Source organism: Trachinotus anak, unplaced genomic scaffold (genome assembly GCF_046630095.1).
Source record: "Trachinotus anak isolate AG129_WGS33_773 ecotype Australia unplaced genomic scaffold, CSIRO_AGI_Tana_v1 ptg000013l, whole genome shotgun sequence".
In the NCBI taxonomy this organism is placed as follows: Eukaryota; Metazoa; Chordata; class Actinopteri; order Carangiformes; family Carangidae; genus Trachinotus; species Trachinotus anak.
In genome coordinates, this window is record NW_027273864.1 from 11,417,424 (window position 1) to 11,439,849 (window position 22,426).

At 39.8% G+C, this 22,426-nt stretch overlaps 2 protein-coding genes across 3 annotated transcripts in view; both read left to right on the plus strand.

Annotated features, from left to right (window-relative positions):
- Nucleotides 1–7,307, plus strand: part of quo (quattro) — a 28,455-nt gene extending 21,148 nt beyond the window's left edge. For both annotated transcript variants that reach the window (XM_071493409.1, XM_071493410.1), the window contains exons 14-24: nucleotides 80–1,059; nucleotides 1,300–1,549; nucleotides 2,058–2,147; nucleotides 3,143–3,367; nucleotides 4,011–4,181; nucleotides 5,039–5,216; nucleotides 5,311–5,427; nucleotides 5,536–5,799; nucleotides 6,010–6,287; nucleotides 6,522–6,580; nucleotides 6,727–7,307. In XM_071493409.1, the coding sequence (XP_071349510.1) occupies nucleotides 80–1,059; nucleotides 1,300–1,549; nucleotides 2,058–2,147; nucleotides 3,143–3,367; nucleotides 4,011–4,181; nucleotides 5,039–5,216; nucleotides 5,311–5,427; nucleotides 5,536–5,799; nucleotides 6,010–6,287; nucleotides 6,522–6,560 (2,592 nt within the window). In that variant the 3' untranslated portion in view covers nucleotides 6,561–6,580; nucleotides 6,727–7,307. The remainder of the gene's footprint in view (nucleotides 1–79; nucleotides 1,060–1,299; nucleotides 1,550–2,057; nucleotides 2,148–3,142; nucleotides 3,368–4,010; nucleotides 4,182–5,038; nucleotides 5,217–5,310; nucleotides 5,428–5,535; nucleotides 5,800–6,009; nucleotides 6,288–6,521; nucleotides 6,581–6,726) is intronic.
- Nucleotides 7,308–9,863: 2,556 nt separating this feature from the next.
- tgm2b (transglutaminase 2b) lies at nucleotides 9,864–21,877 on the plus strand. Its single transcript, XM_071493411.1, has 13 exons — nucleotides 9,864–10,059; nucleotides 13,656–13,835; nucleotides 15,836–16,054; nucleotides 16,684–16,802; nucleotides 17,243–17,371; nucleotides 17,549–17,726; nucleotides 17,891–18,023; nucleotides 18,484–18,587; nucleotides 18,691–18,930; nucleotides 19,281–19,556; nucleotides 19,643–19,803; nucleotides 20,002–20,138; nucleotides 20,965–21,877. The coding sequence occupies exons 1-13, from the start codon at nucleotides 10,050–10,052 to the stop codon at nucleotides 21,113–21,115; spliced, it is 2,037 nt and encodes a 678-aa protein (XP_071349512.1). The 5' UTR covers nucleotides 9,864–10,049; the 3' UTR covers nucleotides 21,116–21,877.
- Nucleotides 21,878–22,426: the final 549 nt, after the last annotated feature.

Below are 22,426 nucleotides of genomic sequence, written 5' to 3' on the forward strand. Positions count from 1 at the left end.
TTGTCAGCATATTTCTGACTGATTTGTGATAACCTTTAAATCTAAAATGCTGAATTCATTTTCCTTTCTCTCTGTCCAGGCGTCTGTCCTGGCCAAGGAATGCAGTCATTTTTTGGAGCAGGTAGAAGAGGGGTGTTACTCAGCTCAGACCCTAAGCACACTCCAGATGTATGAAGAGAGATTAGGTGGTGAATTCTCCACCCCACACTTCCAGGCTCTGAAAGTTAAGGCCTGTGGTGTGGGATCAGGGGCCCTTGGGGTTATGAAGGTTTGGAATGCAACCTGGGTCCAGTGCCAAGAAGTCAGGCAGTGTCTTGAGGAGATGCAGAAGAAGAAAGGGGTAGATAAGAACCAGATCCAGCAGGCCACAGCTGCAAACTCTCAAGATGGAGGAATGAAGAAGGAGAAAAGGAGGGAGGTGGGGGAGGATGAATGCTCCCTGACACAGCTTCCAACCTCTCCTAAAGAGGTGATCAATAGCTCAGAAAATGCAAGAGAAAGCGTCCCTGCTGCATGTTCCAACCAGCATTTAAAATCTGAGTGGAAAGGATGTGAGAAAGGAGAACACGAAGCACAGAAATTACCTGATGCAACAGTTGAAAATGAGAAAATGACTCATGTTTTTTCACAAATTATTGACTGTCATCCAGAGGCCAAATGGAGGCTAAGAGAGCACCACAGTGAGGCAGATCTGAGGGGCACAGACTCTACTGCAATGGGCAGTGATTTTCCATTGCACAAACCCTTGGGCCGGTCCCTAAGCGAGGGATCGTATGTTAGCTCTCATTTGATGAGCATGTCTGGCTTTTCACCTTTGAATATAAGACACAAACACTGGCAGAGCAGGATGCAGTCACTGGGACAAAATCTGCAGCCTGTCCAAAATCTGCCCATTTCCCATAACGAGAGTTTACGCACAGGAAACTTGGGCTGCAAGTCAAAAAGAGACAGTAATGAAGAGGAGGGAGAGGGATGCACAGTCTCCACCCAGAACCCTAAAGATTTAAGGACCCGAGAGACATTACTCACACCATCAGAAAACAATGGCAGCAATGTATTGTAAGTAATGCATCCCTCCCTCAGCTGTAAACTGAACTAAGTGAAATGCTGTCCAGGACATTTGAAATTATTTCCATACATTCATGAGTGGCACAATTGTTCACCAGTTAAAGAACAATGTCATATAAAAATTCTTATTCTCACAGATAAATAATGTAAAACTGAGTTTGATTCCAAGATCACCTGGGTTAAGTTATGAGCTTTAGTAAAATTCAAATTCATTTCCTACATATGGAACAGGAAACTGCGGAGGATAATGGAGGAGCTGCTGTCCACAGAGAGGGAATACGTGAAGGCTCTGGGTTATGTCAGGGAGCACTACTTCCCTGAGCTGGAGAGGGCCGACGTTCCTCAGGACCTCAGGGGCCAGAAGGGGAGCATCTTCGGAAACCTAGAAAAACTCCATGACTTCCACCGACATCATTTCCTGAATGAGTTGGAGTACTGTGTGAATGAACCCTTCAGAGTGGGACGCTGCTTCCTCCGACATGTAGGTGCCCCGTGTGTTATTGTGACAGAATTGAAAATTGTTTGCTCTCAGAGTCTGATGGATCTTGTTGAGGAAAAATTCTAACTCTGAATTTGATTATGTTATTACTTTGACAATAGTTTAAAATTTCATAAGAATATATTATAAATATTCATACTGAAAAGCTGTGTGACAGTTTTTTCAATGATGCAACCACAGGCAGATGTGAGTCTGTGTAGATGGCAAGTGGTCTATGGTTTCCTGTTTTGAGCCATTACCACAATAATTCAGTATAATCGATAAACTCTCCCTGTGAACTGATGCCATGCCTGTAGTTTCCAGAAATCTTTTCTTCCAGCAGCTAAACTGTTGATATCACTAACGCTTTCACTGGAAATAGGGAGGTTGTGTCAGATTACGCAATCCTCCAGTGGTGAACTACGACTGCATTTCACAGTGCGACACATACTTTTGCACTTTAACTGGTGATGATAATGATGAATAACAATGGTCTTCTTTTTTATTTCAGAGAGAGAGCTTTGCTTTGTATGCCCTTTACAGCAAGAACAAACCACAGTCTGATAGTCTCCTCATCAATCATGGACAGGGTTTCTTCAAGGTGAGAACCACTGCCAGCCTGCTTTTGCTCTTCTCTCTCTCATTTCTCTATAAAAACTACATGCTCACAGTCACAAATACTATCATGCTGATGTTTACCAGGTAATATATACCATGTTCACCATCTTAGTTTGGTGTATTAGCATGCTAAACAATAAGCACTAAACACAGAGTAGCTACAGCTGAGGGTGATGGGAGTGTCATTAGTTCTTCAGGTCATATTCCAGAGTATTGGACAATGTGAAATTCTCACCTGATGATAGTTGTAGATGAAAAGGGGATCAGCAAATTTATTACAATTTATCTGCTGGGGAATATGGCAATAATAGCTGTCAGGACATTTCTCTGGAAAAACAAAAATGTCAACTCTATGGTGGCGCTAGAGGAGATATTAACAGATTAAGATTCATCTGTTGGGGAACATGACTATGTCCAAAATGTTATGACAATCCATCCTATAGTTGTTGAGATCTTTCAGTCTGGATCAACATGGTGGAACCAACAGACAGGCAGACATTGCTATCCATTGAGCCTCACTGCAAAGCATGGCTAATACAGAGAAATGACCAAATACCAGTGTTTAGACAAATTATCCTTACTTACTTCTCTGTCCTAATAAAAATGTGTAGGGGTGTCTTGATATACCGGTATTGACAATAACCGTGATAGGCCTGTTTAAAAATTAATCGTGTTAATAATACACACAATAATATTGTGATGGCAAATGTTAGGCTTTGTGTTTTTCAGTTCATCTGGTCGTCTTTTCACTATTCATTCACTATCCAAGTGTAATTGTCCTTTTTGTAAGCTTTTGTGCAGTTATGATTACAAACTCTCTCCACCTCCCTACAATCGTATTTGAGTCTGAAAAAGACTCAACTTATAATGAGGCTGTTCTCCAACTCAGATTTTGCATGATCCTGATACTTTAGCTTTACCAGTACATCTCTAGCCGTGCTGCAGGTTCGCTGACTGCTGTCACCTCTCCTACTCCAGCAAAAGCAGCTGAGGCTGGGGGATAAAATGGACCTGTGGTCATACCTGCTGAAGCCCGTGCAGCGCATCAGTAAGTACAGCCTGCTGCTGCAGGACATGATGAGAGAGTGTGGTCCGGGACAAACCAGAGAGATGGTAGAGGTCAAGGCTGCCCTGGAGGTCATCCACTTCCAGCTCCGCCATGGCAACAACCTGCTGGCCATGGACGCCATACACAACTGTGATGTAAGATTTGTGTCATTTTGTAAACCTAAATTTCAGGCTAGATTATTTGAAATGAGAATTTCATGTCCTGTATATACAGCACAGGTATACTGTACTTAAATGTACTGAAGTAAGAATGACTTATAAATCTCTAATTCTTCCTTGAGCAACATCATTGGAAAAAATGCAATGGGGAGAAGGGAAACAGGTACAGGCTAGACTATGGCATACATCCAATAAGGATGATGTGTGTGTGTGTGTGTGTGTAGTGATTAATTATGATTAATCTGGGATGGGATCAGATATCCAGGGGAAACTGTAGTTATATTATCTTCAGGGAATGTGAAGCGAGGTGCGATGTGTGGGAGTTGATGGCCTGGAGCTCCATTATCTGTATACTGGAAATAGAGGGAATGGAGTTGGATTCATAGCAGTTTTGTTAGTTACTTTATGAACTGGTCTTTCTTGAACTGCAACAAATGATAAGGAAGTTCATCATATGTTGTGTTTATTGTATTGACATGAGCAAAATCTATATATTGATTCACATTTTTTTTCTTTTCTTTTTTCACTGTTTTTGAAGAACAGCAAATGCATTACTGCCGACTACAGTACATGGCCACGGTTTATCAGCCTCAGCATGTTCTCCTTTTGTATACTGCAGGTTAATCTGAAGGAGCAGGGGCAGCTGATACGCCAAGATGAGTTTGTGGTAACATTCAGAAAGAAGAAATGTTCCCGTCACATTTTCCTCTTTCAAGAACTCATCCTCTTTAGCAAGACTCGTAAGACAGATGTAGGAAATGAAACATATATCTACAAACAGTCATTCAAGGTACACACAGTAAATGCACACACACTCACACAGACCCACACACATACATCCTTGCTTTACTATATTTGTGGGGACCCATCATTGATATATATATATACATTCCCTCGCCACTCAACCTTACCTAACCTTAACCATCACAACTTACCCTAACCCTTACCCTTACATCATTCTAACCCTTACCCTAAATCCAAGTCTTAACCCGCAAACAGCCATTTAAACTTGTGGGGTCCAGCATTTGTTCCCCACAAAGCTGCCAGACCCTACAAATACAGTGAAATACCAGTAAATACAGCAATATAAGGCCACAGTATTGTTACTACTTCCTCTTTATAACAGGTCACTGGCTTTCTCACAGGGCTACACTTTAAAATAGGCTTACTCATGATTTACAGAGAAAAGGAAATTTCCATTGCTGTTACATTTACAGTTACTGTCACTAAATATTTTAATTACTTTTATGTTACTTTTACTCAATTTTTTATTACACCTCCTATTGAGTATATATTAGGGACCTGTCTGAGTGTGAAACCCCAAAACCTTGAAACTAATGTACAGCCAACCACTACCAGCACCACTGCTACTACCAGGTCAAACTCACTGTACTGTACTCCAGATGACTACTCTGCCCCTCCTCATAAGATTCTTTCCCCACCACTTACTGCTCATTTATTTCGCTCTCCTTTCCAGCACCTTATTGGTTCTCTGACACACTTCATAACTCTCCAAAAGCCCAAATTTTATGCATTCCTAAGACAGTAGTCTTGGAGTCTTGTCTGTGTTTGGTCAAACATGTAAAAGTGCTTCCCATATTTGAAACTACTATTTCACACAATCAGTTTGTCTTTGTTTGTATTTAGACATCAGACATAGGCATGACCCAGAACAGTGGTGAAAGTGGCCTGTGTTTTGAGATCTGGTTCAGGAAGAGGAAAACCCAGGACACATACATACTCCAAGCAGTTAGTCGAGAGGTGAAGGAGGCTTGGACCAAGGACCTGGGGCGGATCCTCTGGGAGCAGGCAGTACACAACAGAGGTACCAACAGGCACCAGTGACAGTGACTTTTCAGGTAATTTCTTAAATTTGAAATATTTTTAAAGAAATGATTTCATTTCACATGTTTTTTTAGAGGTCCGTATGCAGGAGAGAGTGTTCATGGGTATCGGAAACAAGCCTTTCATGGACATCCAACCCAGTGAAGCAGCAATCAGTGACAGAGCCATCAACTATGTACTGATGGGAAGAGGTGAGCAAATACTGCTAATAATAGTCTTTCACTGTGATAGTTTTTTTACCTACCTTTTCCTTGTTACATCTTGTCAAGCTTCCTCTGATAAAACTTGTTCTCAACTAGTCTCTGCAGAAAACAAGGTGCTGTCCTCTGTGGGGTCATGTGGGGCACAGGATGGACTCCCAGGAGGGCGGCCAAAATCTGTTGGTTCAGGAAGCACTTCATCCTCCTCCGCTTCCTCTGGGGGGGGTCCCCTGTCCCCTGTGGGGTATGGGTGTGGGCCAAAGCGGAGGGTGGTCATGGGGGTGCTCGCAGGATACGTATCATCCCCTGGAGCTCTGGAGGAAGATGACCTGGACCATGAGAGTGGGAATCAGAACTTAATATGTAAGTGGCAAATTGGGCAATGAACAACTTTGCAGTAACTACAGTAGTTACATTAGTGGGTTGGCTGGAAGGTTGTAGGTTTATACATTTGTTAACTTAATGCTTGATGGTGGGTTTATGAACTTGATTTTTCCTTCATATTTATATATCCGTCCATTTGTTCACATATCCATTTTCAATGTGTATAATCAAGTCTTCTCAATGTTCCAGTGGACAGCTCTGAGTCTTCAGGAGAGAGTGTAAGCGGCTTCAGCAGTTGCAGTCACAGCTACCACTCTGCTATCGCAGGAGAGGTGGAGGACACCTCCTCTGTCTGTGCTTCCATAACCACTGTTAAGGAGGCTGCGGCTGCTCGTCGAGCTGAAGCTTCCCCAGCTTTCCACAAACCAAATGCTCTGGCAGGATCCACAGAAAAAACCCAACCACCAGTTGCACCAAAGCCCAAACCCAAACCACAATACCAGGCCAAGGATCTCCACTGTGGCAAGGTGCAGAACAAATGACCAGTAACTGAATAATTGTTCATATGGTTAAGAGCATTAGAACTGCAAATCACCTAATGCAACCTGGAAGTAAATTACTCCCAGATTCATTCATCACCTACTCATTAAACTATCTCTGTCCTTTATCCTTTCTGTATGCTTGGTGTATTTCTTCATGTCCATTATCAATCCTTTGTTGTGATTAATATCAAATTAATAATGTTTTTGTGAATCCCTCAGGTTCAGAACACTAATGTTGGAAAATCCACTGAGGTTTGACCTGTGAGAGACGGTACAAAGTGAGTATAGTTTAACTTTATACCAACCATCTTTCTCAACCTAGTATATAATCCAACTATTTTGAACAGTTATGTGCATACTAATAATAAACTGTGCCACAGAGAGAAGGAAAAGTTTGTTTAAAGATTTTTTTTTTTTTCTGCAGATCTGAGGCAAACCAAGAAATGCTGAGAGAAGTCTGCTAACGTCTGCGTGAAAGAGGAAACTATTTAAACAGACACCCTTTTATATGAGCTGTTACTGTAATCCATTACCACCCTGTAAATACACCTGTTTAATCTCACCACTAAAAGGAAGGGTCAGAAAAATGTGTAATATTGTACTTTATTCAGAACATGAACAGTGACACATTTTTAAAAACATACCTGACAACTTTGCATAGTGTATTGTAAATCAGTCTAGTTTCATAGTTCATTCAGAAGATAATAGATATGCTACAGTCTGTGCCTACATGTCATAACAAAATGCTACACCATACTGCAGTTTGAAAACAAGGCTAATTTAACTGTGGTGAAATTAAAAAAAACAATAAATAATGTCCTGCAGGAAATGTATTGACTTTTGTACAGATTTATAAAAATCACTTATTTTCTCTGAAAAAAAAACATTCACTTTGTCTTTTTTTAACAGTTTTGTGTAAACTCACATGTTACTACTTTGAAGATATTGATCTATGTAACTGTTGTATGGCTTTCTATTTGAAATACAGAATATTTGCAGTAATTATGTGTGTTTGTCTTTATCCGTCTTTTTTACAATAAACTTTACCTACAGCCCGATTTAGAGTTTTAAAAATATTTGTCTATATTTTGCAGTAGCACTAATGTCAACCTCAGCTCAAATATAGCGTAGAAATGGACATATAATACAGATGTAGCCATAAGAACAGTACACAGTATCATTCATGTTTTCCTTGAGTATTTCATTAAAGGTTGTGTTTAACTCTGCAGAGAATGTAGAAAATGACTTGTTCTGGCCTCAACAGAAACCACATAAAAAGTGCAGACAGGGAAATAAAACTCTGTTGCCACTAAGCTACATTAGACTGTACCACAGGCATTTAGACATTTCAGACATTTGGAACTAACAACAGTAGTATTTCAAAGGAACTCTTGAGCTTATTTATGATAGATGCTGCAATTTGGCAAAAAAATATCACACTTCCCTTTAAACATTACTGACCCAACTCTATGTGTGAGTCAGTCAAATACCAAGGTCAGCTTTGTAAAACATGATAAAGATGGAATCTGTAGCTTTTTTAAAATAATAACCATTAATTCAAGACACTGCAAACAGTGTCACTGCCTGGTGCAAAAGCAGTTGCCTTTGCCAGAAGCAACAGTAGACCTACATGCACTGTGTATTTTTATTATTATTATACATGTGCTGTGCTGTCTTCATTATTTTTAATTGTATTTCAAATGTCTATTTTAAGGAAATTTTACACTAAAAAGCCTTTTGTTCCACTGTTTTCTCTGTCTTCTCTTTTCTCTTTTGGTCTTTTGCAATCATTATAACTCTGACACTGGCACTCTGACTTAAATTCTCTCCCCCCCCCCCATTTTTTCAGAAGCAGCCAAACATTTATTATCTAATCTGGAAGTGAGTAATGATAGATGCCACATACACTCCAAAGAAGCCAAGCCTGGTTTGGCAAAGACCTTCAGTCATTTCCAATGTGTTGGTTTGGACAGAGCTCTGGCTTTGGTTTCAGTTCTGTTAATCACTGAATTCACGTGATGACGTAATGCCCAACTCTGGAGCCAAGACTCATGTTTGTAGTTAAAACTAGACTGCAGAGACTGCTTCAAACCATCTGACTGGCTTTATCCTCTACTTTTACTTACATAGTTACAATCACAGATTCTATACTGACTTCAGCATTTTTTTTACATAATTGGTACAAGTGTTAGTGGGGACAGGCAAGTTGATATTCAGCACAGGACAAATGTTGTAGCCAGTTTTTCCAAAGAAGAATAAACCAATTTGCTCTGACTTGAAATGTTGCTTGTGCAATTTGTCCTTTTGTGCATTTTACCTCATCTCGTACTAAGACAAATTTTTGTTGTGATGGTGATGGTTCTCTGTTGTAGCCTTAAAGGAGGTTTCAAGTGTAATTTATACAGGTTACAGTAATACCCTGTGGTACTGTAGTCATGACTTACAGATTTAAATCCTTCGTAAACAAGAATGAGTATTCAGTACTTTTTCTTTAATGCCAAATGCCATAAGATACCAAAACCAACAGGTGTTGGTCCACTTCTCAGTGTGGTCAGACTTATCTTGTCTGTGATACTCAGCAGTAAGCTCACTGGTTCCTCCTGATGTCCCAAATCTTTCTTCTAATTGTGAAAAAAGGAACATCTATACAATAGCAGGGAAGTATGGGGCATTAACTCAATAAATTACTACTACGATAAACCCTGTTTATCATAATTAAAGGATATATCCCCCAATGCAAAGGTGTGGCGCACTGATAAGTTAACAGGGGCCTAACATGGAGGTGGTCCTTCATGAAACATTGTTTTTATCAGTAATTTTGAATTTTGACATTATTAGCATTATATATGCACTATTAGTGCAAGTAAACTAATATTGTAATTTAATAGAATAAATGGCTTGAAAAACGACCAATCGAACACATGAAGATGATTTGTTTACTATAGTGTTTTGATGAGATTTACTTATGGAAGTAAACCTTTAGCAACATCTCAAAGGTTTAATAATGCAGAGTGAGTTGTTATTTAACATATCATCCATATCAACATCAGTCAATCAGTTTGAGAGTGGTAATAAGGTTTAATTTTAATACTTGGGCTGCCTATTTTCTATGTTTTACTATGCTTTTTACTTATGCTTCTTCATTCTTTTATTATGACATTAAATGAAAAAGTAAACCTTTCTGAGTGTAAGGGCCAGAGTAAGATGGCCTTCTACCTTTGTCTTATGCTCAGCATATAAGGTGAGAAAAGAGGCGCTTGTGTATTGTTGGTTCTGTTCTTTTGTTGACAATAAGACAAATACAGCATTTCACCTGCAAATTAAGTGTTGCATACCACTAACCTTCTTTGCATCACTCTCATGCTGTTGTCTTACCTTGTCTTTCCATTCAAACATTAAAACCTTTACCAATCTGCCGGCTCGGTAAAAAGGCTAAAGGGTACAGAGAGGTAATGCAATTAGGATTTCGTAATACGCCATAGCTCTCTGTGTGTCTGACGTAGACTCTCATGAATCACGCACAGAGGGTACGACGCAACATATGTGCGCTCGCCTCCTGTGCAGGGGAGGGTCGCGTCACGCCCACCCTCAGACTTACTGGCACGGACAGGACTATATTAGTTAGACCGAGATAAAGACGGCAGAGTGGGTGAGACACGAGACTCTCGTCTGGGCAGGAGGTTCACTGAAGACACAGTTTAGTTTAAAAACAACAACAACAACAACAACAACAACACAGCAGCAGCCATGGCTCAAGGTAAGTTATGCACAGACTTCTTTTTTTTTTTTTTTTTTTTTTTTTAAAGCAGATAATAAATCAACTGTTTAAGAAAAATAAGTGGAAATTCTTTGCTATTTAATAAGGTCGATTCATAGTGACAGTCTTCCTAAATGTATTCAAGTCAGTTCTCCGTGGATTTTGCTTTGATGTTTTCTTCAAAGCGTTCCCTAATATTGTGGTTTGTGTTAATGTGACTTTAAATGCTGCTCACTGTCAGTGGGTTTCAATGATGCCTGCAGTTGTTTCTGTCAGGGACTGAGAAGTGAATGTCCAGGAAGGTCAGACTTTCACTGGGGTGTATTGTTGTCACTAGCATGCTGAGAGGGTGGCAAATGCACAGTTCTCACAGCCGTCACATACCATCACCCTGTGCTGCTGGATTGAGAGCTCTTTCAAGCATCAGACATCTGAAGTCCAGTGTATCTGAAAAATGTTGCACCCTCATGTTTGAACAGATCATTGTTGCCCTGGGACCTCAGCATTTACAGTAACAGCTGAGGGCAGCTGGAGCCTCCACCATTTAACTGCTGCTGTCTTTATAGGCGCACACAGCACCCTACAAATAGTTTGCTTGAAGCTCTTGTAAAAACATTCAAAACATCCCAGACAAGAAACTGGTCAAACCCCCAAGTTTGCTCTGAATCACCTCTAAAAGTTGAAATTGTTGTTGACTTGAGAGTGAAGCATACCACAGATATCTAAGGAGGGCTGTTAGCCACTCTCTAGTAGAACAGGCATACAGTGTCTGCTTAGAGTATCTGTATTCAATGTATATTTGTATGTGTGTGTTAATTGGATAACTGGAACAACATAGTCTGAATCTTACAAGAAATGTGCACTTTTTTTACAGTTGGTATACTTTAAAAAATCACTTTGCAGGAACAGCTAAACACAAATATGAGCCACAACTTGTTGGAAATGGTAGCTTTTAGAATAAACAGCACATTGATGAATCAGTGTCACCTGTTTTCCTTCTGTTAGACATGCACAAAGCATCCATTTTAAATTAAAGCTGCCTGTGATGGAGCTCTGAATTCAGCATGGGTGTTACCTGCAAGGCTGAAAAGTTCTTTTTCTTCATATGGGAGTTTGCATATTTATTTTTCCAGGGTTAAAATAGTCTACCCAGATGACACTAGTGGCATTTTGCTTTAATTTCCTTATTAGGCTTATGCTGGCCTCAGTGCTGCTGCAGAGACAGTCCTTCTGCAGTGTGGGTCATGGTTGGTAGAGTGGGAGCAAAGCGTGGGTATGTGCAGTATGTAAAGCTTAGTGAAGAAGGCAGGGTCAAGGCTGAGGAATGTCTGTCCATTGCATTCATATTAGAGCACTGGGCTGCTACAAGTTATGTGTCCCTATAGAATAAACTGTTAGACAATGAAATGTATTCAGTTTGGCTTGACACCACACATGCATACCATCTGGCACTGCAGGTTGAGAGCAAATCAAAAGGAATTTTCTTTTATGTAGCCAAAATGAGTCCCCAAATCACAACAGAAAGAATTACATCAGTCCTCTTGCACCATTACTGTGTCGTTTCTGAAGGTTTTAGACTTTCTTATGTTAATTGTTCTCACATTGTCTAAGCTGCAGATCCACTTCATAGGAATCCCTTGCCTCACATGGGTGTGATTAAAGTAAACTCCTCTATTTTCAAAAGAAAAGGAGAAAAAGAATAGAGAACTTCTTTGGAACCATGTGAGGTATTTCTTTCTCCTAATGGTTCTAACGGTTTTATTGGTTTTAACATAAACTGTTAAGTAGCATCTGTTCTCCAATGCATTGCTTACACGTGATATTTGATATTTGCACAAATCAAATGTGAGTTAAATGGCCAGAGAGTATGAACAGACTAAACAGAGAAGCCCTCATAGTCCTTTGCCTGCAAAACTCCAGCTGTCCCAGAATAGTTAGTCTTGTCATCTTTAAAGCATTTGCCCCAATTAGATACACTAGCATGTCTTCATTTAGGAACAGAGCAAAGGTTGAGATCAGTTAAACATCAAAACCTTGAGAAGTACTGTGGAATGATCCCTCATGGACTTCGTGTAAAACAGCAGGAAGTCTTTGCAGCTTAGTGTTTGTTCAAGTCTAGCCCAGCCTTGACACCATCACTTCATGCTTGTTTCCAGGGCTTTTATTAACATCAAGGCTTAATATATGGGGAAACATTAACCTCCTGACATGTCATGGAGCAGCCCAGCCAGTGATTAGTCAGCAGCAGCAGGAGCTCCTTGGAGACATCATATAGGAGGATCCTAAGTTTTCATACAAACAGGAACTCAAAGGGTGGGATTCTGTTAGTCACAACATGCACTGGAGAGTTTGGTGGTTGTGTGTTTGCACAATTCACAGGGAGTCACTGTCTGTCAGAGTTCACCTCTTGTTAAACTCATACAGAACGCTCTGTGACACCAAATGATCTTACTGTAAATGACTGTGAGTGTCCTGCAGTCCACAGTTTTTATTCCAAAGTCCACAGAATGTGTGGTGGCTTTGAAGATAAAACAATGAGCCCTTTAGAAACATTTAACCAATCTACTTTTGAAATCACTCAGGAAATTGAAGTCATTATACAATTGAATTTGTAGGAAGGAAAGAAGTTTACTTTTTAGAAAATATATAAAAATCACATTCACAGCCACAAGATGAGGAAATCCAGAATCTAATAAATTATGGTTTCCTAGATAAATCACCACAACTCTGCAGTAAAAATACATTTACAATCGTTACACCTTGTAAATTCTATTAAATATGCCTCATTGTACACCAGCTGTACATTTTACAGCTTGCACTTCATCAACACTTAAACATTTACATAACCTGTTAAAGTAAAAATAAGAACCAAGGCACTGACTGAAGAGCTAAATCTAGATGTACATACTTAACAATATTCAATGTTTATTCTGAAATACTCTTTAACTGCTACAGTGTGTTGTGAAAGTATTTTCTGGTTTATCATTTATTCACTCTGTACCTGGTAGGTGTATTGGAATGTGGGAAGGAAGTGAAACGTCTTACTAATGCATTACAGATGTTCTGTGTTGAGGCTTTTTTTTTCCATAGCCGCTAGAATTGGACCCTGTGTTTATCCTGACGTTCATCCATGTATTAGTGACTGTCCAGCTTGTTCATGGCTTCTGTCCAACTGATTAATATTATGTTATTTTTGGGCAACCAGCCAATCATGGCCGTCATACTATAAATTACTCCCTGATCTTTTTTCCGAGGAGATTCTCTCTTTGGTTTCAAGGTTGTCAGATACCGATATGCAATATACTTATTTTTATCCTCCACCATCAGTGTTTTGTGTGTTTATTTATGAGTTTATTTCTCTAAGGAGAGAAACTTTTTCCACAACACAATTACAACAATTTTAGAAAATTGCTTGAGAATACTTGAAAAATACCCCATCTACCATTTGAAAACTACTGTAACACACTGAATAATAGCAGAAATATTTCTCTAGTTACAGTCATGGTAGTAACTCTAATGTTTCATCCATAAGAACCATACTTGATGTGCATATACTATATATTTTGAATAACATCATTTTGCTTTCTTCTTTTGAGCTCTGGACATTGAACGCTGGAACCTGGAGTGTGAGTTCAACAACACCGACCATCGTACTGATCTCAACGGTGTAGATCGTCTGATCGTGAGGAGAGGCCAAACGTTCACAATCAGCCTGTACCTTCGCTCTTCGATCTATCAACCAGGAGTCAGCTCTCTTGACTGTGTTGCAGAAACAGGTGCTTCTCCTTCTTTGCCTCTTCTCAACTTTATTAAATGATAGTTTATAACTGAATGCACTTCCATCAGTGGTTAAAAGAATAGAGATATTCCGATACTATATTTCCTTATCGATGCCAATTCTTATACCTGAATTTGTGAATTGGCTGATACCGAGTCCCATACCAATGTGCTGAAAAACAAACAAACAAAAAAAAAAAACTGCTATAAACTACTAACACTGTATGGATGTGATATGATTGCGGTCATTGTTGTATGGCATGGCTCAGGTTAAACCCTTTGTAAAAGATGAATTTGTCCTTTATTACAGTGGAAACCGCTCATAGTGATCATGGTTACAGTGATCACCTGTTTATATGAATCGAAAAGCTCGGGACAGAATCATTCAGCACAAATATTGTTTGAATAATTTGTCTAATCTTATAATTTGATCAATTGGTCAGCTTACAGTGTTCATTTGGGGTCTTTTCATACTTGACAACAACTGCACTACAACTGCAAACTGTGCTGAGGCTCATATTGCTGTGTATCTCATTCAATGACTTGAGTCGCAATGATTAGCTGACTGCCATCACGTAACCGGGTGTGCCATAAAGGAAAAGAGAAGCAGCAGTTAAAACAGAAACATTTTATAATAATTTTCAAGAAGTTTTAGCTTTTAGTTAACCAATGGCTAACATTACGCTAACCCTAACCCTACCAGAAATCAAGTCTTCATCACGATGCAACTCCCCATGTAGGCTACTGTTTTGAGAGCTGCAAAGAAGAATTGATTTCCAGAAAAACCTTTATCTGGTTGAGAGACTATAAAGTTTATCAATACATTACATGGTATCAGATCGGTGCATAGACCCGCTTATTGTCATGCAGTATTTTCAATTTCACATGAAAACATCACATTTTTTTGTTCAAGATGCTTTCAGATATATTGAAATTACTGTCCAATGATCATTTGTACTCGATTAAAACTGAGACTAAAAAAGGAAGTAAACAGAACTTTCACAATATGAAAAAAGTGTGCCATAATGATCCTATAATGAATACAGGATGAAGGAAAAACACTGTAGTTACAGTATGTCCTCTCAGTGAGAAGAAGGAAGGAAACAAGGTTATTTTCCTCTTCAGTCATGAGTCATACTCTTACTGGCTTTTACATTGAGCTTCATAACATGAAACTTTAAAATGTTCTGTTGTTGTTTCCATTGTTAACCTAAACCTCTCCCTCATAGTTCTGCTGGGTGTTGACGGACTTAGCTGTTATTGTTAGGAGCCCTAGCTACTGTATTCCCATGTAGTTGCCTTCACAATACCTCAAGAAAAACACAGAAAATGACCTGACTCTTCTCCTCATTTAATATTGAATAAACTTCTCATGTAGACTATGATAAGACAGCTGCTGCTGCCTGCTAAAACGCTTTAAACAGGAAGTGTTGGTTGCCAACAGGAAAGCATGTGTATAATCATAGATAACAATGTCAACCTTTGAAAGTCAAGTACACTTGAATGGATAGGAGGAGGATCTTTCATCCCACCCAGTGAGAAGTGATCAAACAACCTGTTTGTTTCTAAATGATTTTAAGTTGATATTAAATGGTGTTGATATTATCATAATATTAATGATATTAAATAGATGTAGTACCTAATACTTACATGAAGGTTTCCCACTGCACTGTAGCTTTACTATTGTCCTTTGGATAAAATCGTCTGCCAAATGACTAAATGTAATGTAAGTTTACATAGTTTAGCAGTATTTGAATGTGACCTGAGGTCACAGAGTGAGACTTGAATCTCAGCCAGTGTTGGTCTTAATTAGGTGCAATTACCCAGTTACACTGACCATGCATGATAAGATTCCTTAGATGTTTGAACTAAGTGTAGCATGGTTTGGGAAAACAGTGAAAATGGGTTTAGTTTCCATTTCCCAGACACAAATATTTCATTAAATCTCTTGGTTTCTTCCCACATACAGAACTCTAACCACATTCACTGTGACATGCAGGTCCTCAACCTTCTGAGCAGTATGGCACCAGGGCCTCCTTCGGTCTGTCTGCCAACATTGACACTTCCCGCTGGAGCGCCGCTGTCACCAGTCCCCCTGGGGACATGGTGGCCCTGTCCATCTGCTCCGCCCCTGATGCGCCTATAGGCCGCTACACCCTGACCCTCGGGCAGTCGGGGCGGATTGAGTTTATTCTGCTCTTTAACCCCTGGTGTCCAGGTGGGTAAACAAACCATATGTCAAGCTGTCATGCAGTGGATCCTGTGTAGGGATCTTAGAGTACAAAGTTCTTTGATGATCATATTTCATGTCAGAGTGGGATTATGATAGGAGCTATTCAGGAGCAGTAGTTGAGTTAGATGAGAAGATCTATACCACTCTCATCCTCCTGTTAAATGTCAGGCTACACAAACAGCTGGTCGCGTAAAGACTGGAAACAGAAGAGACTAGCTTGCCTGGCCCTGTCCAAATATAACAAAATTCACCTACTGGCCTAAGGCTTGCTAATCAACATGTAATGTCTTGTTTTACAGGAAAATATTTGTCAGACACATTCTTGGAGGAGATGTCACTTCTGACGTCTTGTCCATGTAATTGCTAGGCAACAACCAAATTAGAGATAATGCGCTAATTGTTTACAGTCTTTATGCTAAACTAAGATGATCAGATTCTCTTTAAGTGGAAGTTTCAAATTTTATTTAAATGGCGTGAATAAACTCACCTGCAGGGTGAGAATATATGTGTATTTAGTTTCGAAAGAATTAAGACCTATACTCTAGCTGTCATACACCACTTAGGACATGCAGTAGAGCAGTCATTGTATTGTTTGCTATGTCTCTTGGCTACAGGTGATGCTGTATACATGGAAAATGAGCAGAGTCTGGCAGAATATGTCTTGTCTCAGGATGGGCTCATCTTTCGAGGCAGTCCCAAACATCACACATCCATCGCCTGGAACTTTGGCCAGGTACCAACACCAACAGTGGTGCTGTCCGCTTCACTTAATCATGCATGTATAGCCAACCAGGCCAACCAACATTGTGACAGAATCTATCCTGATAGCAGGGAAATAAGCACTTATGAACTTATTAATGATGCATTACATAACTCCAAACATACAGTCATTTTTGAACATTTGCCACAGAAATTAACTGAGATACTTACATCTGACAGCAACCAGTCTCATGATGAATGAGAGGAGTGTTATTTTTTTCAGCCTTTTCTTTAATATCCAATACAGTTTGATTAGCTTGGCATGAGCAGCGCATTACTCATGACGAATGTCAGAATTAAACATCTAATTTGCTCAATCTTTACACTTGTTTTTATTAAAAGGTTTTCAAAAAAGAACATGTTTAACACCTGACTAACAACTGATCTGCAGTAATGACTTGCTTTTTTGTTCAGTTTGAAAGTGGGATCCTTGATATCTGTCTGAGGATTCTGGATATGAATCCTAAATGTCTGAGGAATCCTGGCAAAGACTGCTCAGGGAGGAGAAATCCTATCTATGTGTCCAGAGTGCTGAGTGCTATGGTAAGCCAAATATTCATTTCTGATATTTTAATGCACTTTTCTGTTTGTATAGAAATACTTGCTGTTTTTTTTTTATTTGCATAGACATTCATAGGTATGTGTTACCAAAGACATGTAAAAAAAGCTTGTATTTCACATATTAACGCATGTTTTACACTCCTTTCATTTGCCTGTCAGGTGAATTGTAATGATGACAGAGGGGTGCTGCTGGGAAAATGGACAGATGGTTATGAAGGAGGTGTGAGCCCCATGTTCTGGAGGGGCAGTGTGGAAATTCTGCGCAACTGGGACACACAAGCCTGTCAGCCTGTGCGCTACGGACAGTGCTGGGTGTTCGCTGCAGTGGCCTGCTCAAGTAAGATAGGACAGAGCGGTGCTCAGTAGCCTATCACTGGAAAACACACTTGATTTGTCTCTAACAGACACAACATAACACCATATATGTACATACACATTTATGATATAGATTTTACCCTTCCTCTGTGTATCACAATCTAAGTTGGTTCTATACACTGTCAGTTTTCAGAGCCCTTGGCATTCCCTGCCGAGTTGTCACCAACTACTGGTCAGCCCACGACACCAACAGCAACCTGGTGATTGAACGCTACATCAACGAAAATGGAGAACTCATTCAGTCCAGAGAAATGATCTGGTAAATACTCGTACATTTTACAAATGTAATAATACAGTAGGAGGCAGAACTTGAAATGTAGTGACTTTACATATTGTGAAGAATGAAGGCACATAGACTTCAAAGAGAGATATCTGTAAAATTAGCAGATAGTCTGGACGACTGTGAAGTAAGTGAAAGTGAAAGTAAGAAACTTTGAAAGCTGTTTAATTTGTATTTTAATTTCTGTACTTTACCTCAGATATGTCAATGCGATCTCAAATTAAATAAATTATTTCTTTGGGTATAAACACAGCACTATTTAATCAGATGTACTTCCCATGAGTTTGTAACATCCCCCAGGTTTGATTATTAATGTAATGGAAATTATGTTTATACAAACCCTGAGAGTAGAGATTTTCACAGCGGAGGCTCAGTTCTGACTTCAGTCAGCCAGAAAGTGCAAGTATAGGCAAGCTGATGGTGTGTGTTGGATCTGTAGGAATTATCACTGCTGGGTGGAGAGCTGGATGACCAGGCCTGACCTTAAATCAGATTTTAATGGCTGGCAGGCTAGTGACCCTACACCTCAGGAGAAAAGTGAAGGTAACAAACACTCTGCACCAGCGCACCCATGATGATATTTCTGTCCAAGTGAAATCCTCATCAAAGTGGATCCATCATATCTGGTTTTGTCATTTTCCTTCAGGAGTCTACTGCTGTGGCCCCATCCCTGTCAAGGCGATCAAGGAAGGGGAGCTCATGTCTAAGTATGATGCGCCATTTGTATTTGCTGAGGTCAACGCTGATGTCATCACCTTCATGAGAAAAAAAGATGGCAGCACATCAAAAGTCACTACCACTACAGTGGTAGGCCAAAAGATCAGCACAAAGAGTGTGGGCAGTGATGCCAGAGAGGACATCACTCATCTCTACAAGTATCCCGAAGGTAGAGAACACCATACTGTACTTTGCTGTATTTAGTACATGTAGGCAAACCTAACATCTATTTCTCAAAATGTGCTTTTAACTACAGTATATACAAACTTCCTCTGCATACCAGGAGATTACACCAAGCTCACTGGCTGTGTAAATTCCTACATTCCTTATCAGCATTTGTTAATCTCAATGTACCAAAACTCAAGTCTTTGTTTAAAAAGGTCAGGTTAATGCTCCTTTACTCATACAGACTGTTTGTCATATTGAATATACTATAGAAGTTCACTGTTGTGAACGGCAAAACTTAACTTTGAGACTTCTTTTATTCAGTGTGTGATTTTGTTGCATCCACATTACAAGGTTCTGATGAAGAACGGGAGGCTTTCATGAAGGCCAACCACCAAAACAAGCTGCTCCAGCAGCAGCAGAATCAAGGCCTACACCTCGCCATCAAGGTGACGTCAGACATGAGGAAGGGCTGCGACTTTGACGTGTTTGCTGTGGTAACTAACAACACGCAAAGCGAGAAGAAGTGCCGCCTGGTGTTTGGATCCTGCGCTGTGTCCTACAATGGGTTCCTGGGAGGGAACTGTGGCTTTAAAGATCTGCTCAATGTAGAACTCTCACCAGGAGCAGGTAAGCCACATCGCTGTGTGGCGTTCACTTGACCTAAGTTCATACACTTGATCTGAGTTTTAATTTTATTGTGTATGTTCCTCTAGAGAGGCGGGTTCCACTGAGATTGAATTACTCTAAGTACGGTGGCCTTGTCACCGAGGACAACTTAATCCGCCTGGCAGCTCTGTTGTTGGACTACACTACCAAAGAGACAATACTGACAGTGAGAAGCATTGTGCTGGATAATCCTGAAATCAAAGTCAGAGTGAGTACAATAACCTGCAACAATAGATATGGACGTTTAAACTAGTCTGGATTTATTTTTTCGACTGTGTCTGTACAGGTATGCTGTGAAATCAGTACCTCTACCTGTGCTTTAAAAGAGCTTGGCCCACGCAGAACTGTATTGTAACTACGCTGAGATTTTCATTACCTAATACCTGAAGTTGACTTTGCTCTGCAGATCCTAGGTGAACCCAAGGAGAATCGGAAACTGGCTGCAGAGATCACTCTCCAAAACCCGCTGCCAGAGCCGCTGGAGAACTGCTGCTTCAGCATCGAGGGGGCCAACCTGACTGGGGGACACGTCATCTCTGAGAGGTACGAGTGTCTCGCGATTCAGCTTGAGTTTGCCCTTCTTCTCTCACACAGCGCCAACTGACCAGGCATGAATTGGAAACTGTAACACAAATTAAACATTTTCTCCAGTAGACACAAGGATATATCAGTTTGTCCTTTATTCAATCATTTTCATATTTTCCTTCAAGACAAAGAAGCAGAAAACATGCAAAATACATATACGGTCATTTTGTCCTTCATGAATTCCGTATGATGGAAATGTTTCTCCACCACTGAAATTCCAAACTATGAGATATGTGTTGTTTGGTTTTATGATTTCTTGCCCTGGTCACAGTCTTGTCCAGATGTCTGGCTGGATACGCTGCTATTTAGTCAGGACAGGAGCCCACTGGTAAGAAAAATAAAATCCAGCACAGGGGTTTACTGGAGCAAGCAGTAGATTTAGACACAATGCACTGGATGAACTACCAGTGATGTGGCTTGTTATTAGTCAACAATGATCTCCCTATAGATTTATTTGTATACTTTGATCTCATTCAATGAATAAAGTAAGGAGTAGCCCATCAATGACTTCAGTTAAATGCAGCTTTGGATGTCTGACTGCATGAACATGATGCACTATTATGGTCAGTGCTATTTTTTGAACAGAGCTCCGGTTAATCAAAAAATATTATGAAACCATTATTGAAACATCTCTGTACCATCCCTGCACGGTCTCCATAAATAGTCATAACTGTCATGGTAATCGATTGTCTAAATATTTATGCCATCAGAGTACTGTGATAAAGCCCTCTCTGCGTGTGTCACAAAAGAAATGTTTAATAATGTTTAAATATTTATCCAACAGGCTAGCCTCCACAGTGGGACCAGGGGAAGATGCCAAGGTGAAAATTTACTTCACTCCCACCCATTCTGGGCTGAGAAAGCTGGTGGTCGACTTCAACAGCAGCAAGCTGTGTCACGTCAAGGGCTACAGGAATGTCATTATCGGGAAATAGAGCTTTAAAGCCTTAACCGTCCAGTAGACAGCACTATTCTCACTCTTTATCAGAACTGTTTATCTCTCAGCTGTTTTGCAAAGCACCCTCTTTTGCACAGTTTTTTAATACAATGCTAAAAAATGCTTTTCTATTCATATACTTAGAATCTCGCTGTATATTTTTGATCGCTATATGTAACTCTGTTTTTAATCAGAGTCAAAGATTATTAAACATGACCTGAGAACATTTTGTACTCATTAAGGCTAATTAAATGTGTGCATGCAAAAGTTTTAAACAGAATCTGAACTATTTCTTCTCACAATCTGAAGTGATGAGTAGTATTTTAAGTACCATGTACTATTTTTGTACTTCCGAGGTGCTACAATTAGGAGAGCTGTAACACATATCTCATTATTTTGTAATAACGTCTCAACCAGACACACTGCCTTCATGCAATCTTTGATCCTGTTCGGCAAATGACTCAGAGATTTTTTATTCACAACAGTCTGTATTTTTTGCACGTTCTACCTACAGCAACGCTAGGATTAGCCTCTGGACACACATCAAATCATTTAATAAGTCTGTAGTGACATTGCAATGCAAGTTGCATGTTTTTTTTTTTGTTGTTTTTTTTTTTGAGAGCTTAGTAAACCCTTCTTCCGTCCGGTATAAGTCTTTCACCTCTGATCATAATCACTAAGGAGGAAACTAATCTAGTTTATGTAATCCATGTATTTTCTTTTTTCTGTCAGGTAGATCAATAAAACTTTCTTCATTGTGCTCTTTCTTTCATTTTCATGAAATCCCTCTTTAGCTCAGTTTCCTTGTACACTGTGACCCCTGCCCTCTGACCTCTGTTGCCCTTTCACCAGCCTTTCCCGAGACTCTATTGCCTTGAGTGCCTGTGTCCTAAATGCCTCCAAATGACCAGAGGGGACTATTACGACTTTAAAATCTAAGTGTCATTGAGGTAAACATAGGCAGAAATGAAATAATTGGAATAACAAAACATCAGAAACAACAACATCATCAATCCTCATGTAGCCTCCACTCTGCTCCAGTGCACTGTGCCAGTGTATCTGCTGCTGGGATGTATCTGTCATCCTGACCACTGGCAGGAATAGTGTCACACCTGCTGTTGTTGTGATTTCAATTATACTACAGACATTATTTTTAGTGACTAGGATTTAGTTATGTACATTTTTTAAGATGATTCTGCTACAGCTGTACTTTACTTAAGTAATACTACACACAAAATATTTTCTTGTTCATGGCAAGCCGCAGTGCTTCTCTATACAAGTGACTTCAAGTAAAAAAACATATTTTCCC

What these genes read in the sequence shown, in the direction of transcription:
- tgm2b (XM_071493411.1), top strand. An exon ending in TCGCCTGGAACTTTGGCCAG is followed by an intron (nt 16,803 to 17,242) that starts GTACCAACACCA and finishes TTTTTTGTTCAG; the next exon opens with TTTGAAAGTGGGATCCTTGA. An exon ending in CAGTCCAGAGAAATGATCTG is followed by an intron (nt 18,024 to 18,483) that starts GTAAATACTCGT and finishes TTGGATCTGTAG; the next exon opens with GAATTATCACTGCTGGGTGG.